At 47.4% G+C, this 18,163-nt stretch overlaps 7 protein-coding genes across 7 annotated transcripts; 6 read left to right on the top strand and 1 right to left on the bottom strand.

The window, feature by feature from the left end:
• Positions 1 to 357: 357 nt before the first annotated feature.
• On the bottom strand, positions 358 to 1,957 carry AGABI2DRAFT_223180 (hypothetical protein). The gene is made up of 2 exons (XM_006461966.1): positions 1,395 to 1,957; positions 358 to 433 (listed from the first exon to the last, which is right to left on the bottom strand). Exon 1 carries the CDS (start codon positions 1,927 to 1,929, stop codon positions 1,423 to 1,425), a length of 507 nt encoding a protein of 168 aa, XP_006462029.1. The 5' UTR covers positions 1,930 to 1,957; the 3' UTR covers positions 358 to 433; positions 1,395 to 1,422.
• A 1,935-nt stretch (positions 1,958 to 3,892) lies between these two features.
• Positions 3,893 to 4,450, top strand: AGABI2DRAFT_118879 (hypothetical protein; the record flags this gene model as incomplete). Its single annotated transcript, XM_006461965.1, has 1 exon — positions 3,893 to 4,450. One exon carries the CDS (start codon positions 3,893 to 3,895, stop codon positions 4,448 to 4,450), a length of 558 nt encoding a protein of 185 aa, XP_006462028.1.
• A 4,685-nt stretch (positions 4,451 to 9,135) lies between these two features.
• AGABI2DRAFT_45088 (hypothetical protein) lies at positions 9,136 to 9,561 on the top strand (the record flags this gene model as incomplete). The annotated part of the gene is made up of 1 exon (XM_006461446.1): positions 9,136 to 9,561. A coding segment is annotated over one exon (426 nt), but the record flags the coding sequence as incomplete, so codon positions are not given.
• Positions 9,562 to 9,836: 275 nt separating this feature from the next.
• AGABI2DRAFT_118877 (hypothetical protein) lies at positions 9,837 to 10,652 on the top strand (the record flags this gene model as incomplete). Its single annotated transcript, XM_006461964.1, has 1 exon — positions 9,837 to 10,652. The coding sequence occupies one exon, from the start codon at positions 9,837 to 9,839 to the stop codon at positions 10,650 to 10,652; it is 816 nt and encodes a 271-aa protein (XP_006462027.1).
• Positions 10,653 to 10,689: 37 nt separating this feature from the next.
• Positions 10,690 to 11,925, top strand: AGABI2DRAFT_118876 (hypothetical protein; the record flags this gene model as incomplete). The annotated part of the gene is made up of 1 exon (XM_006461963.1): positions 10,690 to 11,925. The coding sequence occupies one exon, from the start codon at positions 10,690 to 10,692 to the stop codon at positions 11,923 to 11,925; it is 1,236 nt and encodes a 411-aa protein (XP_006462026.1).
• Positions 11,926 to 13,281: 1,356 nt separating this feature from the next.
• Positions 13,282 to 13,962, top strand: AGABI2DRAFT_143732 (hypothetical protein; the record flags this gene model as incomplete). The annotated part of the gene is made up of 3 exons (XM_006461962.1): positions 13,282 to 13,363; positions 13,421 to 13,612; positions 13,853 to 13,962. The coding sequence occupies 3 exons, from the start codon at positions 13,282 to 13,284 to the stop codon at positions 13,960 to 13,962; spliced, it is 384 nt and encodes a 127-aa protein (XP_006462025.1).
• A 725-nt stretch (positions 13,963 to 14,687) lies between these two features.
• AGABI2DRAFT_118874 (hypothetical protein) lies at positions 14,688 to 16,130 on the top strand (the record flags this gene model as incomplete). Its single annotated transcript, XM_006461961.1, has 1 exon — positions 14,688 to 16,130. The coding sequence occupies one exon, from the start codon at positions 14,688 to 14,690 to the stop codon at positions 16,128 to 16,130; it is 1,443 nt and encodes a 480-aa protein (XP_006462024.1).
• Between the last annotated feature and the right edge of the window lie 2,033 nt (positions 16,131 to 18,163).

The raw sequence follows: 18,163 nt of genomic DNA, 5'->3' as shown, positions 1-18,163 counted from the left end.
CTTCCGAACTCGCCCAGTACGTCTAGGAACGTGAGGGGGCTCAAGAGGCGCTCCGGCAGTAGGAGGAGTCACTGGGAGAGGAGGATGGATTTGTGGAGGAGTGACTGGAGGAATCAAGGGAGGAATTACTGGAGGAATCAACGGGAGAGGTGGTAAAGGTAGAACTGGCTTCTCTTCAGGAGGAACTGAAGCGGACGGAGTGGGAGTCTTAGGACGAGCAGGAGGGATGTGATTATCACCCCCTTCATCCTGTAGAGGTGGCAGTCCCGAGTATGACAATGTATCATTAGGAGTTTGTAGTGACTCTGGTGTGCAGGCAAATGACGGGACAGCCTCGAGTTGGGCTTTAGAAGTGCCCGGAAAGTATCTCTCGTCGAAATCAGCTCTCTCAGAGATCACGGTTCGCTTTGTGACTGGGTTGTAGAACTTCCAGCTTTTTTTTTTTTTTTTTTTTTTTTTTTTTTTTTTGTAATCAACGTAAGTATATTTCAATACTACTCGTACGTCGGGTGTCACGACACGTTCCTGCGGCTTACTACACTCGCCAGTTTACAGAGGCCCCAAACTACAGTATTCTATCCTAACGTATCCAACGCGACGAGGTCAAGCGCTATCGAGAAAGAGAAAAAGAAACAAAACAAAAACAAATCGAGACATTGATACATACGTAAGAGGCCCCGGGATAAAACCAAGCAGTCAGGCAATACATCCTACATAATACCGGAACACTAGAGCACTCGCAGTCCCTTTTGCGGAATCAAACATATCAAATATGAAAGTGAAAAATTGAGGCATACTCGAAGTAACTTTAGATCCTCAGAAAGTCTTGTCCTCACCACTACCGTTCTCCCTCCTAAACCGCTACGCATCCTTCCCATTTCTCCATCAGAATCCCCGACCCAACCCGGCGACGGTTCACTGTACACCTCAAGTCGAATGTGCAGGGAACTGGCATTTAAGCCACGCACGATCGAACCTATTCTTCCAAAACGGACATACCTTCGAGTCCGTAGCGGAATGTGAGCGCTTGTCCGCTGGGCGTTTAGCCGCGGTACAATTTGCGCATTGGCGCACGTCAACGCGCTTAGCGTCGACGCACTTGAAGTGATTGGCCTCGGAGTGAGGACCAGAGCAGAGAGAGCAGCGAGCGCACTTGGCGTGACACTGATCTGAGTGATGGCCCCAGCGCTGACAACGAGCGCAGTGTACGGAGCCGGAATGAGGGCGAGCGCCCTTGATTTGACAATTCGTGCCGCCGATGGACACAAACTTCGAAATATAGAGTCGAGCATTAGAGCCCGACACCGTGTCGTGAATATCGACCCATGCCCAGCACGAGTCAGAGTGAGGCGATGCGCGCATGAAGCGCGGCTTGTGTTTGATGAGTGTAGAACTTCCAGCCTTTGTAGCCAGCCGGATAGCCTATAAAGACACACTTCTCGCAGTGAGGCTGGAGAGAATTGCGCTTATCTCGTTGTACATGGACATATGACGTGCACCCCCATACCCGGAGATGTGAGACATCAGGTTTTCGCTTATAGAAAGCTTGGAAGGGAGTAGTGCCCGAAAGCGAAGCAGTAGGGAGCATATTCCAGACATGGACCATAGACGAGATACATTCACCCCAGAAAGAAGGAGGTAGCCGAGATTCCGAGAGCATCGCAGTGATCCTCTCTCCCATAGTCCTATTAGCTCGTTCAGCAAGACCATTTTGCTGAGGCCGGTTCCGAGTTGAGTGATGTCTCTCAATGCCAGCAAGCTCAGTAAAGCTTTTGAAAGCATTAGACATGTATTCACCTCCCTTGTCATCCTGTAGTGCTCGCACTTTGACTCCGATCTGAGTCTCAGCCCAGGATTTGTAGACTTTGAAGGCCTCAAATGCCTCCGACTTAGCTTTAAGCAGATAGACTGCCCGGAAACGCGTCGCATCGTCAATGAAGGTAATCCAATACTTGTAGCCTGAGTGTGAAGCGACTGGGAGCGGTCCGTGAAGATCTGAATGCACAAGCTCGAGAGGAGAGCGATTGTGATTCAAAGAGGAGAGAAAAGGGAGGGAATGCATTTTGCCAGCCAAGCACGGCTCACAGATAGAGTCAGGGGATGAATTAGACTCGAGTTTGAGCCCGGAAACTAGATCCTTATTGATCATAGACTTCACATCAGCATAGTTGTGATGAATGAAGCGACGATGCCATAGCGAGATGTCAACTGGGAGAGTAGAGACAGAGAAAGCAGTCTCAGAAGTGAGAGTTGAGCCGTCGAGCTCAGCAGAGTTGTTGGAATGGATAGTGGCCGTGAAAAGCGAAATCCCTTTGCATTGGAAGTCAATAGATTGAGCGGAGATAGTGATATTGAAGCCCTTGTGTTGGGCAAGGTAGAGACATGATAAGAGATTACTCCTGAGGTCAGGAACATGAAGGACTCTCGTGAACTCGACCGCTCTAGTCTCTTTTCCATTCACCACCGGTTGAAAGACAACTGACCCTACACCAGCTGAATAGACAGTAGAGTTGTCAGCAAGGCGGATAGGGATACGATGAGGAGAGTAGGATTTGAACCAATGGCGGTGAGGAGTCATGTGGGATGTAGCACCAGTATCAGCCAGCCAGAAAAAGTCAGCATCAAGCTGTAGTGGCAAGGATGGTGAGGGAGAGGATGAGGGAGAGGATGAAGGAGAGGAATAAGCACCAAGAGCGGACGCTCTCAGAGGAATATCAGAGCCAGGAGAGCCAGAACCAGTAGAAACATCCCTAGGAGGAGTGGGTGGTGTCTTGACAGCTGGAAGAGCTGCACCTAACCCACTCAGATGGCCAAGTGTAGACTGCTTGCTCACACTCTAACAGCTCGTTTTGTGAGAGCAGCTTCCCACTTCTGGCTAGATAAGGAAGGGAGACTCTTTCGAAAGACTGCAGGATCCGGATTTCCTCAGCTAGTGGTCGAAATAGAAGATCGCATGAGAATAATGCGAGAATGCCATGATAAGCTAGGACATCGAGGCGCTTATGCGACTAGTAAACTAATAGCTCAGCGCTTCTGGTGGCCAGAAGTAGATGGAGATGTAGCTTGGTACGTCAAGTCATGTCATCTCTGCCAAGTCAGACAGAAAATGGCATTAGAATTGCCACCAGTAGTTACCCATACCCCTTCTATATTCCAAGTGTTGCATGCGGATACTGTTCATATGACTCCACCTTCGAACGGATGTAAATACATTGTTCATGGAAGGTGTGCGTTGTCATCTTGGATGGAAGCTAGAGCACTTAGAAAGGAAGACGCTAAAGCTATTGGATCTTGGATCTTCGAAGACATTATATGTCGATGGGGTAGCCTCGTGAAAATGTTAAACGTAGAACGATAGCGGTTGCAGTGGCGATCCTAACGAGCCTAGAAGCGAGTCAATCGGATAGGAACTGACTGAGCAATCCCAAGGACAAACTGTGGATACACTGTAAGAAGCTGTATTAAGTTCTAATAACTTGTACTCACCTGTGGATACACTGTAAGAAGCTAAGGCCTCTGAAGCGTCCACAGGGGAGTTCAACCATACATGACTAAGCTATCATGTGACTAAACTCGTCCGCATATATCTAAGTCCATCAACAACCAAGTGTAGACTGCTTGCTCACTCTAACAGAAAATAGTCACAGACAATGGATCAGCATTTAGAAAAGCAGTCAAGTGGCTTGAAGAAAAGTATGGCATTAAAGGAGTAGCTATCTCCCCATACAATTCACAAGCTAACGGAGTAATCGAGCGTCCTCACTGGGATGTCAGGCAAATGCTATACAAAGCTACAGCCGGAGATGTAAAGAAATGGTTCTGGCATCTTCATCACGTAGCTTGGGCAGACAGAATCACTGTAAGAAAGGGAACTGGATGTTCTCCTTACTTCATGATCACTGGAGCACACCCAACGTTGCCTCTAGATATAATCGAAGCAACCTGGTTAGTCAAGTTCCCTGAGACACTCGTTTCCACAGCAGACTTGATTGGATTAAGAGCGCAAGCTCTAGCTAAGCACGTAACTCATGTCGAACAAATGCGACAAAGAGTCAACGACGAGAAGCTAAGACGAGCTCTTCAGTTAGAACAAACCATGCAGCATAAAATAAAAGAGTTCAATCTAAAGTCAGGCGATCTAGCTTTAGTGCGAAATTCAGTTATAGAAATGTCAGCGGACAGAAAAATGAAGTCTAGATATCTGGGGCCCATAGTGATCGTCAAAAGACTCAAAGGCGGAGCCTACATAGTTTGCGAGTACGATGGATCAGTTTGGCAGAATAAGGTGGCAGCATTTCGTGTTGTACCATACTTAGCTAGACAAAAGATCACACTCAGCGACAAAGTTCAACAGCTATTGGACGCAGATATCGAAGAACTACAGCTCCTAGAGGAAACCACAGCAGACTCCGACACAGGCGATGTCTCAGAACATGAGGATGATGCCTAGGAGTAAGACAACAGTAAAGAAGTCTTGTTATTATAGCGCTTAAGCATAGCTATTCTAAATGGACTATAAATACAAAGTACATCCAGCACAGCTAGCACAAACAGCAACAGATGCAGCTATATCCGACCTGAAAAGGCATACTAGCTATATCCAGAAACAGCACAAAGAGCCATAGTGTCTAGTGACTGAGGACAGTCATCTATTAGTGGGGGGGAGATGTTACAGCCCAAGCCGTTTTACGCTTGAAATATGCCTTAGCTATGAATTATAGCTCATTACGGGCTTAGCTACATCATCCTATAACCCTTACTCGTCACTCAGCAGAGTATACCGTTCATTGTGAGTCTATATGAGGGATCATTGGCTCCTATATGGGAAAACTGTACCATTAGGGAAACTACAGCCTTTAGCTATGACGAACATATATCTAGCTATAATGAGCCTCTACATGTAGACCAAGCTAAGTCTTGGCCAGTCGTGGAATGACATGTAATCTTAGCGAGTGCGGCTAACATGTGGATCCTATACTCCCAATGGAGAATCCAGCTTGATCGCACTTCGATCCGATGAAGATCAGAGGTAGCTCCGTAAATCCGACATTATATGGGGATAATAAACCCTAGCTCCGACTCTGGGTATTCAGCACATGGACCTGCTTCCATAAAAGGTCAATTGGAAATAGTAGCTAAGTGTTGCCGTGCGGCAGCTAAGAATAGATCAGCACATCGTTCAGCCTAGGTAGCGCAGCTAGGAACTCAAGATCGCTTAACATGAACTGTTGAGTTAGTCTTCGCCTGTAGCTCCTGCCGATAGAGTACCATATGCTCTATGACGACTCAGCTAAATCATATGACATAGATTTCTCTTTTTATTGGACAGTAGATCTGTAGCTTCATTATCACATGGACTTAACATTTCCTTTAGTACATATTTCCTTTTGTAACGACTCGTAGCTAAAGCTATATAAACCCCCCAGGCGAGCGCAGAGAGGCAAGGAACCTTCTAGGAACCTCTTGCTGACGCTTCGCTCTGAGGATTGTGAAATTAAAGTAACAATTAACGGAGTGTAGTCGGAATAAACTAGCTTGAGAACATTCTAAGGGGCCTTGACCTCAGCTAAACAGTTAGTCGAATCAAAGCGTTAGCTTTTCGAATTCACTAAGTTGCCAGTAGTAAGATAGTTTAAGAGACTAGCCGGGTTGACATCGCAGCTTATATCCAGGAGAGGTATAAGTCGGTAGCTTCTTTGGTTGCTGAGACGGAGTCAGTAGCTTTACCGGCGGGTTTAGCCATTGCAGCTCTTTCCTGAACGCTATTGGTTGGCACTTAGCGCTGCGAACGCACGTAGCTAGAGTTCCAGAAGTCAGCTGGTGGTTATACAACTACTAGCTAGAGAGTCCAGCCCTTTCCTTTGTCCGTTGATTGTCCTTCTTGCACATACAAAACCTTTATATTGCATTATCTCCCCACGAACTTGCATTACGAGCAGCAGCTATTGTGTTAGTGGTGTTGTTATTTCATAGCTACGCCGTCTATTACATTCCTGCCTCTTTACCGCTCCCAGTCGCTTCGCACTCAGGCTACAAGTACTGGATCACCTTTATTGACGATGCGACGCGTTTCCGGGCAGTCTATCTGCTTAAAGCAAAGTCGGAGGCATTTGAAGCATTCAAAGTCTACAAAGCCTGGGCTGAGACTCAGATCGGAGTCAAAGTGCGAGCACTACAGGATGACAAGGGAGGTGAATACATGTCTAATGCCTTCATAAGCTTTACTGAGCTTGCTGGCATCGAGAGACGTCACTCAACTCGAAACCGGCCTCAGCAGAATGGTCTTGCTGAACGGGCTAATAGGACTATGGGAGAGAGGATCACTGCTATGCTCTCGGAATCTCGGCTACCTGGCTCTTTCTGGGGTGAATGTATCTCGTCTATGGTCCATGTCTGGAATATGCTCCCTACTGCTTCACTTTCGGGCACTACACCCTTCCAAGCTTTCTATAAGCGAAAACCTGATGTCTCACATCTCCGGGTCTGGGGGTGCACTTCCTATGTCCATGTACAACGAGATAAGCGAAATTCTCTTCAGCCTCACTACGAGAAGTGTGTCTTTATAGGCTATCCGGCTGGCTACAAAGGCTGGAAGTTCTACAACCCAGTCACTAAGCGAACTGTGATCTCTGAGAGAGCTGACTTTGACGAGAGATACTTTCCAGGCACTTCTAAAGCCCAACTTGAGGCTGTCCCGTCATTTGCCTGCACACCAGAGTCACTACAAACTCCTAATGATACATCATCATACTCAGGACTGCCACCTCTACAGGATGAAGGGGGTGATAATCACTTCCCTCCTGCTCGTCCTAAGACTCCCACTCCGTCCGCTTCAGTTCCTCCTGAAGAGAAGCCAGTTCTACCTCTACCACTTCCAGTAATTCCTCCATTCATTCCTCCTGTGATTCCTCCAGTCACACCTCCACAAATCCATGCACCTCTCCCAGTGACTCCTCCTACTGCCGGAGCGCCTCTTGAGCCCCCTCACGTTCCTAGATGTACTGGGCGAGTTCGGAAGCCTCCTGGTCAATGGTGGAAGCTCAAACAGCCAGACTTAGCTGGTAATGACTCTGACTCTGATGACGAAGCTGCTCTGCTAGCTGACTCGGAGTACTGTGAAGTGGAGTTTGCTGGAGCCGTTTCGGGTGCTGATCCCCGGAGTTACAGACTAGCTATGAAGTCTCCTGACTTGGATTGCTGGACTGATGCTTGCAACACTGAGATCTTCAATCTCGAGGCTAATGGAACTTGGGAGTTAATGGAACTGCCTCCAGGCAAGAAGGTAGTCAACTCTGGCTGGGTCTTTAAAGTCAAACGACTTGCCGACGGCTCTATTGAGCGCTACCGGGCTCGTCTCGTTGCTAAAGGCTATTCCCAACGTCCCGGATTTGATTTCACTGAGGTCTTTGCACCCACATTCCGTCCTGCCTCGCTACGCCTCATTATTGCTCTTGCAGCTAGAGAAGGCTACAAAATGTGTTCAGTCGACATCTCCTCTGCCTTTACTTATGGGGAACTTGAAGAGGAGATTTATATGCGCCAACCTGAGGGCTATCACATTGGTAGTCCTAACATGGTCTTTCGGCTCCGTAAATCGCTTTATGGCCTCAAGCAGGCTGCCAGGCAGTGGAATAAGAAACTCCGGGGTGTCCTTGAAGGCATTGGCTACACTAGGCTTCGCTCCGACAGCTCCATCTACATCTACTCTAAAGGTGACATCAAGGTCATTGTGCCAGTATTCATTGACGACATTACTCTTGTCTCGAAAAGTGATACTGCCATGGCCTCGGCTGTCTCTGAGCTGTCCAAACACTTCAAACTCCGTGATCTCGGGTCTACTACACTTCTGCTGGGTATTCAGGTCACTCAGGACTCTTCTACTCACTCCATCTCTCTCTCGCAGGAGCACTACATCAAGGAGCTCCTAGAACGCTTCAATATGGATGATGCTAATCCTCTATCCACTCCCCTCGCTCCAGGATCTGAACTCTCTGACATTGTTCCTTCACTCGAGGATCAGGCTGAGATGAAGTCAGTTCCCTATCTCAATGCTGTAGGTGCCCTTCAGTATCTCGCCACTATGACTCGCCCCGACATCGCCTATGCTGTCTCCTATCTCGGGAGGTTCAACTCAAACCCAGCTCCAGCTCACTGGCTTGCAGTCAAGCACTTGTTCCGCTATCTCATTGGGACTATGCACTACAAACTGGTCTACCGAGCTAGTGACTCTGAGGAACTCTTCACTACCTATTCTGACGCCTCTCACGGAGCCTGCAAGGCTACAGGTCGAGCAACTGGTGATTATGTGACTCTAGTCTCGGGAGCTGCTGTAGGCTGGTCTTCTAAGCGCAGCCATTTGTGACTCTCTCGAGCACTGAGGCCGAGTTTGTTGCTGCCGTTGAGGCTGGCAAGGAGATTAAATGGACTAGGAATATTCTGACCGAGTTTGGCTTCCCTCCGACACTTCCTTCGACTCTCTTCGTTGATAACAAGTCAGGAATCAGTGTAGCCAAGAATCCAGAGCATCACGGGCGCATGAAACACTTGGACCTCCGCTTTTACTGGCTCCGGGAGGCTGTAGAAGAAGGACTCATAGATCCTTTGTATGTTTCTACACATGAGCAAGTGGCTGACATCCTTACCAAGGCTGTGGCAAAGAAGGTAGTTGAGTTTGCTGTTCCTCTATTAGGACTTGAGTAGACTGGCTAGATCAAGGGGGTGTGTTAGAGTGTGAGCAAGCAGTCTACATTTGGCTATTGATGGACTTAGAGATATCCGGGTGTTGTAGTCACATGATAGCTTAGTCATGTATGGTTGAACTCCCCTGTGGACGCTTCAGAGGCCTTAGCTTCTTACAGTGTATCCACAGGTGAGTACAAGTTATTAGAACACAATACAGCTTCTTACAGTGTATCCACAGTTTGTCCTTGGGATTGCTCAGTCAGTTCCTATCCGATTGACTCGCTTCTAGGCTCGTTAGGATCGCCACTGCAACCGCTATCGTTCTCCGTTTAACAGTGTCATGGCACCCTTTAAGTAGTTTTGAAATAAACTATAGTGAGTACAAAAAAAAAAAAAGAAGCTATGGGATCTGTAGATCAATTCCGTGGCTTGGAATGTGTCAGAAGGCCAGCCGTTGTCAGATCTCGAGGATCAAGGGACATGGCGGTCGCGTTTGTAGATGTTTGGGATTCGAAGACTGGGTCGCGTACAAAGGACTTAGTCAATAAAGTATATCATATTCGAGGCAAACTTATTAAGGTAGAATACGCTAGACAGAGAGAATTCGTTCCACAGTGTCAGAAGTGTTGGAAATGGAACCACGGAACATCCCGGTGTCGTCTCAGCCATCAGCTGTGCGCCCGATGCGGTCAACCTCACATGACCAAGAACCACACCTTGTTTGCTACATGTTGCGGAGCGGCTAGGAAAAAGGAGGATTGGACAGGAGAATGCAAGCACGAAATAAAGTGCATCAACTGCAAAGGCAATCACACTGCCGACTCCACCAAGTGTATGTACAAGCGACACCAGAACAATATTTCGTGGCACAATCAAAGGCGCGCTACAGATATGGCTATTGAAAGAGAGAAGCGTGATAACAGACGCCGAACTATCCACCAAGCACGTCAACTCGATGACGAGCAAATTATCAAAATCCCCTCTTCCTCTGAATGAATTGTACAACAGAAAGAGACATTAATATTATTAGCAGACCTAAACAATCTGCACCACGGTCATTATGATACTTGACTATTTTATCATTCAATGCGCGTAAGAGTTGGGAAACCACCTCTATCGTATTGGACAAATGTGCCGGATATGTGGACATCATCATGTTCCAGCAACCGGGGTGGAAGGGTGTGAGGAGGCAACCATCTACCAAGAATAAGGAGGGCGACGTGGCGTGCGGCCCTCCTTTACACAATTCGTGGCGTCCGTTTACGGAGGCTTTCGACAACAGAGATGAAGCTAGAGAGGCTAGACGGGTCCTCACTTACATTAACAGACGACTGGATGTTTTCAAACCACAACTCCGGTCAGACATCCTTAAGCATCGTGACGCATCATTAGTCACTTTGCACATTCCTCAACCTCGTATGGGCATACCCCACGAGTTCAACATCCTCAATGTCTACAATGATGGGGAAACACATGCGGCGGTGCATGAACTTAGACGGATCACGGAATCTTTGCCACGGATATTGTTGTGCGCAGGAGACTTCAACATCCAAGATCGTACATGGGACGAAGGAGCGGTCAATCAAATCAGGCCCTCTTCTCCTTTCATGAGGCTTCAGGAGCTGTTCACAGACCTGGAAATTCAATACATGCACCTTGTTAACAGAGGAACACCAAGGAGGATACCAGACGATGCCGACTCGCGAGCATCCGTCATTGACTTGGTTGCAGCATCAGGGGCCTTGATCAACCAGGAAGGATTCCATTACAAAGTCAAAGTGGATGATAGAGAAAGGTGGGGGTCGGATCACCGGCCTCTTCAAATTGAGGTGCCGATCTCTGGGAGTGAACCAGAGATGAGGTGTAAACGGAAGATCATTCCTTCTTTGTCTCTTACCACCACCTTCCCCTTTGGGACATTGGTGTGGACGTGCACTTTAGTTGGAATACATATTGTTTCTAAGGGATAACACTTGATAACTTGCGACCCCTCCAGTGCTCTCAAGTATGGCTGATCACCGCGATCGTCCGTACCCCGCCCGACCATCCTGCCCGCCGTCGCCGACGGGTTCAGTTCAAAGCTCTGCTTCCAAACGCAGCACCTGCTCTATGTTTGCTGGAGCACTTAAAGCTGCTAAATTCACTGTTAAATCTCTTGGGTCACCCAAACCGAAGAGAAAGAACTTCATTGTAGCCAGATTCGAAGAAATAGCGGAAAGAGAAAAGACGCTCATGGAACAAGCAGATGAAGCAATTGTTCCAACATCGCAGGAGAGTGAGAAAGAGCTTGAGGAACTCAAGGAAGAGAGACTTGTCTCGAGAAGGTACGCAGAGGACTTGGATGAAGAGGAAGTTGAAGAGAGTAGTGATGAAAAAAACGACGACGCAAAACACGCCGCCGTATCCAGCCAGACTGAGTCCAACATTTGGAATCAGTTTTTGACCCCCCCAGCGGAACTCATGACGACTCCGCCACTCCCATCCCCCCTCGATGCGTCCCAGTCAACGTACGGGTTCCCCACTCCCTCCCCAGCACTCCTGGACCACCCCGCGTTGAAGGACACGCGTACACCTCCCCGCACACACAAGGTCTTGCCTGATTTGGACAAGACTCCCACCACGCCCCGGGTAATGAAAATTACCGAGGCCGAAGCCTACGCGCTCAAAGTCCGAGCGGCTAACGACACGGACAGCCATATCATGACAGGCGTTAACATGTCATCAAACCAGTTCGAAGAAAACATCAACAAGTCGAAGGAGATGGTTGGCGAGATTGTAGATGAGGAGATTCGGAGCTCATCGCCTGATCTTCCGTCTGAGCCATGGACGTTCACTGATGACCAAGTAGTGGGCTTCAGAGAAAACTTAAACAGGATCCTCAACAGCATGGCCCGTATTACACCTAGGATGGCAACCAACCCGGACGCCATCGCCAGAGAACTTGCTTTATTCGTAAGCAGGATTATTAATTCAGAGTGGGCAGACGTCAATGTAGGACAAATGTCCATTGCCTCAGCCATCAGAGAAGCGGCAACATACCATACTCCAGTCGATGTTCCCCCTCCCCCACCGGTAAAGAACGTTAAGTTCGCACCAACCCCCATTCCCACACCAGGAAGTGCACCTACTCCTATGGAAGTAGATGTGTCCCCACCAAGGATCACGGCCTCCGCTAAAGGCAAGAAAAAGGCTTCCCCTCTTCCCCCGACGCCACAACATCCGGTCACCACCTCGCCGGTGTAGAGGTGACGGTAGTTACGGAAGTAAAAATGTAAAAAGGTTTCACTAAGGCACAAACTGTTCTCAGTTTATAAGTTCGTGGGAGAATTAAATCAGAAGTCAAGAAGGAGACAGATATGTTTTGTGAAGTTTTGAAAGTTTTAGATTGTTTTCGGGTTTTAAGGTCTTTTTCAATTGTAGCTACTCGAGGAGTAAGGAATCTAGGGGTTCGAGAAGGACTGTTCACGACGAAGTTCAACTACGCTGCTGTGCTAAAGCAGGCGACGCGTACCAAACAATGTGGGTAGATATAAGCTGCGATATCGACTTAGCGAGAAGCTACCGACTTATACCGACAAACTACAAGGCCACCAACTTTCACCACTACCGAAGTGATGCAAGCTGCGATATCCAAGTAGCTAACACGAAGCTATCACACACTGTCAACGAGTTGTAGCTCAAGATCTCGATAATAATCCTCTCTGGTTTTCGATTACAATTCTCTCAAGTTCGTATGATTCTCAGTTTGGACTTAGCGTCCGAAGGAAAAGTTCACAGATAACACCACAAATAGGATTCACTGAGTAGCGAAATACAATTGCAGAGCTTCGGCAGGTCAATTTCCTTTCCTCTCGCTCACTAACTACAGGCTTTTCATACTAATGGTTCTCTAAGCTATTTTGGTTCAGGTACGCTACGTTTACTAAGACTCTGGTATTTATATCGTAGCTTGCTCATCTTTTCTATTGTAGCTACTAAGCCTTCGAGTCATACCACCCGTTTTAGGAGTAGCTTTCGTGAGATCATGTAATCCGCTGATTAACGGTTACTCTTTCTGGGCAATCTTTCGCTAGCTCCTGACCTATCTCTGTTCCTCCTAGTAGCTCCTAGCTCTCTTTCATATTTTTAGTTACGATCGTAGCTATACTTCGGGTATAACCAAAAAGGGGACTCGTATTTGATGGCACTTCGCGTACTTCGTCCGAATTTGTTAAATGATGGGACTTCCTATTCGCGACATAGGGTACGTAAGCAGACCGTCGTAGCGACTAAGTCCCTTCACCTTGCCGTGTTCGCGAATATAATTAATAGTACTTATGCGTCGTAGCTACACATTGTATTCGCTTCGCGTATAGACCAATGGTTGATGTTCCAATTGGTAAGGTCATATTTCTCCCATCGGTACAGTTTTCCCTACGGGGACCCCAGCTATGGCTGTCATGCGAGCTCACGTAGATCGAGTGTCCTTCCTTTAGATATCTTGTGGTTACACTTCTCAGTCATTCTATGTAGCGAAGGGTTTTCTATGCTGTAGCTAGGCTTATATTATGTCAAAGCTACCTTCGCTAGAGAGATTACTAGGCTAAATGTGTTTAGGCCATGATACCGGTGATCGCGTCACCCATCAAGATCAGCGCGGTTCCCAAACCGCTGGTCCAACCGTCAAAGACTAGCAAACAAGGTAAGCCAGTCACTTCTTACATGCCCATCAAGCTGTCGGTGGCTACCAAGCCGACAGCGACTAACGAGACGCTAGTGGGAGTCACGCCCTGTATGCCCGAGTCCGGTTCCAGCCAGCAAGCTAAGGGCAGAGACGCTAGCGGGAGTAACGCCCCGTCCACCAGCGCAGTTCCTGCTGCTGGCAGGAGTCGAGACGCTAGCGGGAGTAACGTCCCGTTGAACCCGCCCAAGAGCAGTAAAGGTGCTCCAGGTAAGTCGGGAGCATCTACCACAGCAGAACACGGAACCTGTCCCGGCCCTCCACTAGTTGAGAAAACAGTTTTCAATTACAACTGGGCCTTCCCCTAGGTTTTTGAAATATCACGTTCATGGTTTCCATTGAGAAGATTGAAATTAACTATTTCAAATAATGTTGTTGTCAGTGATGCAACTTCAAAGTTGTTCCAGCTGTGTCAATGATGTAATTTCAAAATTCTGTGGGTCTTTTTAGATATTGCAAGCCAGGTTGAATTCTACTTCAAATATAGCCCTAGTCTCATTTCGAAATTCTTGGAACCCTTAGACATTGTTAACTCTACTTCAATTCTATCCCAAGTATGATTTCGAAATTCCTGGAACAGTAAGAAATATTCAACTCTACTTCAAATCTGTCCCAAATATCATTTCGAAATTTTTGGGACAGTTAGAAGTAGTCACCTCTACTTCAAATCTATCCCAAATATAATTTCGAAAGTCTTGGGACAGTTAGAAGTAGTCAGATGCACTTCAATTCTGTTCCAAATATCATTTCGAAATTCTTGGGACAAATTGAAGTAGTCAACTCTACTTCAATTCTGTTCCAAATATCATTTCGAAATTCTTGGGACACTTAGAAATAGTCAACTCTACTTCAAATCTATCCCAAATATAATTTTGAAAGTCTTGGGACACTTAGAAATAGTCAACTCTACTTCACATCTATCCCAAATATCATTTCGAAATTCCTGGAACAGTTAGAAGTAGTCAAATGCAAGTATAATTGTCTTTAAGCTTCCTCCTTCAATTTTCTGAATTCTCAAATAACTCATTCATTCATTGACTTCAACACTGATTAATTCACTTCATCCACATGATAAATAAAAAGTTATTAAAATAAAAATGATCAATAGCTAGTTGTATTAACTATAGGAATAGCGGATAGCTACACTTTATATCCATTCCTTCTTTGTCTCTTACCACCACCTTCCCCTTTGGGACATTGGTGTGGACGTGCACTTTAGTTGGAATACATACTGTTTCTAAGGGATAACGCTTGATAACTCGCGACCCCTCCAGTTTTCTCAAGTATGGCTGATCACCGCGATCGCCCGTACCCCGCCCGCCCATCCCGCCCGTCGTCGCCGTCGGGCTCAGTTCACAGTTCTACTTCCAAACGTAGCACTCGCTCCAGAATCTCAGTAGCATTCAGTGCTGCTAAGACTTCTATCAAGTCTCTTGGGTCGCCCAAACCGAAGAGAAGAAATTTCATCGAAGCAGGGTTCGAAGAACTTGCTGCAAAAGAGAAGACGCTCATGGAACGAGCAGAGTTAGAGATCGTTCCCACATTGCAGGAGAGCGAAAAGGAGCTAGAGGAACTCAAGGAGGAGAGACTCGCTTTGAGAAGGTATGCTGAGGACTCGGATGAAGAGGAAGTTGAAGAGAGTAGCGATGAAGAAAACGACGACGCAAAGGACGCCGCCGTACCCAGCCAGACTGAGTCTAACATTTGGAATCAGTTTTCGACTCCCCCAGTGGAACTCATGACGACTCCGCCCCTCCCATCTCCCCTTGATGCGTCTCAATCGACGTATGGGTTCCCCACTCCCTCCCCAGCACTCCTGGACCACCCCGTGTTGAAGGACGCGCATTCACCTCCCCGTACACATGAGTTCTTGCCTGATTTGGACAAGACTCCCACCACACCCCGGGTAATGAAAATTACCGAGGCCGAAGCCTACGCGCTCAAAGTCCGAGCGGCTAACGACACGGACAGCCATATCATGACAGGCGTTAACATGTCATCAAACCAGTTCGAAGAAAACATCAACAAGTCGAAGGAGATGGTTGGCGAGATTGTAGATGAGGAGATTCGGAGCTCATCGCCTGATCTTCCGTCTGAGCCATGGACGTTCACTGATGACCAAGTAGTGGGCTTCAGAGAAAACTTAAACAGGATCCTCAACAGCATGGCCCGTATTACACCTAGGATGGCAACCAACCCGGACGCCATCGCCAGAGAACTTGCTTTATTCGTAAGCAGGATTATTAATTCAGAGTGGGCAGACGTCAATGTAGGACAAATGTCCATTGCCTCAGCCATCAGAGAAGCGGCAACATACCATACTCCAGTCGATGTTCCCCCTCCCCCACCGGTAAAGAACGTTAAGTTCGCACCAACCCCCATTCCCACACCAGGAAGTGCACCTACCCCTATGGAAGTAGATGCGTCTCCACCAAGGATCACGGCCTCCGCTAAAGGAAAGAAAAAGGCTTCCTCTCTTCCCCCGACGCCACAACATCCGATCACTACCTCGCCGGTGATCGCATCACCCATCAGGATCAGCGCAGTTCCCAAACCGTTAGTCCAACCGTCAAAGACTGGTAAACAAGGTAAGCCAGTCACCTCATATATGCCAATTAAGCTGTCGGTGGTTACCAAGCCGACAGCGTCTAAAGAGACGCTAGCGGTAAAGAGGCAGGAATGTAATAGACGGCGTAGCTATGAAATAACAACACCACTAACACAATAGCTGCTGCTTGTAATGCAAGTTCGTGGGGAGATAATGCAATATAAAGGTTTTGTATGCGCAAGAAGGACAATCAACGGACAAAGGAAGGGGCTGGACTCTCTAGCTAGTAGTTGTATAACCACCGGCTAACTTCTGGAACTCTAGCTACGTGCGTTCGCAGCGCTAAGTGCCAACCAATAGCGTTCAGGAAAGAGCTGCAATGGCTAAACCCGCCGGTAAAGCTACTGACTCCGTCTCAGCAACCAAAGAAGCTACCGACTTATACCTCTCCTGGATATAAGCTGCGATGTCAACCCGGCTAGTCTCTTAAACTATCTTACTACTGGCAACTTAGTGAATTCGAAAAGCTAACGCTTTGATTCGACTAACTGTTTAGCTGAGGTCAAGGCCCCTTAGAATGTTCTCAAGCTAGTTTATTCCGACTACACTCCGTTAATTGTTACTTTAATTTCACAATCCTCAGAGCGAAGCGTCAGCAAGAGGTTCCTAGAAGGTTCCTTGCCTCTCTGCGCTCGCCTGGGGGGTTTATATAGCTTTAGCTACGAGTCGTTACAAAAGGAAATATGTACTAAAGGAAATGTTAAGTCCATGTGATAATGAAGCTACAGATCTACTGTCCAATAAAAAGAGAAATCTATGTCATATGATTTAGCTGAGTCGTCATAGAGCATATGGTACTCTATCGGCAGGAGCTACAGGCGAAGACTAACTCAACAGTTCATGTTAAGCGATCTTGAGTTCCTAGCTGCGCTACCTAGGCTGAACGATGTGCTGATCTATTCTTAGCTGCCGCACGGCAACACTTAGCTACTATTTCCAATTGACCTTTTATGGAAGCAGGTCCATGTGCTGAATACCCAGAGTCGGAGCTAGGGTTTATTATCCCCATATAATGTCGGATTTACGGAGCTACCTCTGATCTTCATCGGATCGAAGTGCGATCAAGCTGGATTCTCCATTGGGAGTATAGGATCCACATGTTAGCCGCACTCGCTAAGATTACATGTCATTCCACGACTGGCCAAGACTTAGCTTGGTCTACATGTAGAGGCTCATTATAGCTAGATATATGTTCGTCATAGCTAAAGGCTGTAGTTTCCCTAATGGTACAGTTTTCCCATATAGGAGCCAATGATCCCTCATATAGACTCACAATGAACGGTATACTCTGCTGAGTGACGAGTAAGGGTTATAGGATGATGTAGCTAAGCCCGTAATGAGCTATAATTCATAGCTAAGGCATATTTCAAGCGTAAAACGGCTTGGGCCGTAACAGCGGTCCGTGAAGATCTGAATGCACCAGCTCGAGATGAGAGCGATTGTGATTCAAGGAGGAGGGAAAAGGAAGGGAATGCATCTTGCCAGCTAGACACGGCTCACAGATAGAGTCAGGGAACGAGTTAGACTCGAGTTTGAGCCCAGAAACAAGGTCCTTACTGATCATAGACTTCACATCAGCGTAGTTGTGATGAATGAAGCGACGGTGCCATAGCGAGAGGTCAACTGGAAGAGTAGAGACAGAGAAAGCAGTCTCAGAAGTCACAGTTGAGCCGTCGAGCTCAGCAGAGTTGTTGGAATGGATAGTGGCTGTGAAAAGCGAAATCCCTTTGCATTGGAAGTCAATAGACTGAGCAGAGATGGTGATATTGAAGCCCTTGTGTCGGGCAAGGTAGAGACATGATAAGAGATTACTCCTGAGGTCAGGAACATGAAGGACTCTTGTAAACTCGACCGCTCTAGTCTCTTTTCCATTCACCACCGGTTGAAAGACAACAGACCCTACACCAGCTGAATAGACAGTAGAGTTGTCAGCAAGGCGGATAGGGATGCGATGAGGGGAGTAGGATTTGAACCAATGGCGGTGAGGAGTCATGTGGGATGTAGCACCAGTATCAGCCAGCCAGAAAAAGTCAGCATCAAGCTGTAGTGGTGAGGATGGTGAGGAAGAGGATGAGGGAGATGATGAGGGAGAGGAATAAGCACCAAGAGCGGAGGCTCTCAGTGGAACAGCAGAGCCAGGAGAGCCAGAACCA

The sequence above is a fragment of the Agaricus bisporus genome, assembly GCF_000300575.1.
Source record: "Agaricus bisporus var. bisporus H97 unplaced genomic scaffold AGABI2scaffold_6, whole genome shotgun sequence".
Classification (NCBI taxonomy): Eukaryota; Fungi; Basidiomycota; class Agaricomycetes; order Agaricales; family Agaricaceae; genus Agaricus; species Agaricus bisporus.
Note: the sequence above shows the minus strand (reverse complement) of the source record. Positions and strands in the feature narration are given on the sequence as shown.

Excerpts from the sequence above, each read along its gene's own strand:
- AGABI2DRAFT_223180 (XM_006461966.1), bottom strand. The coding sequence starts at position 1,929 with ATGCGACGCGTTTCCGGGCAGTCTATCTGCTTAAAGCTAAGTCGGAGG.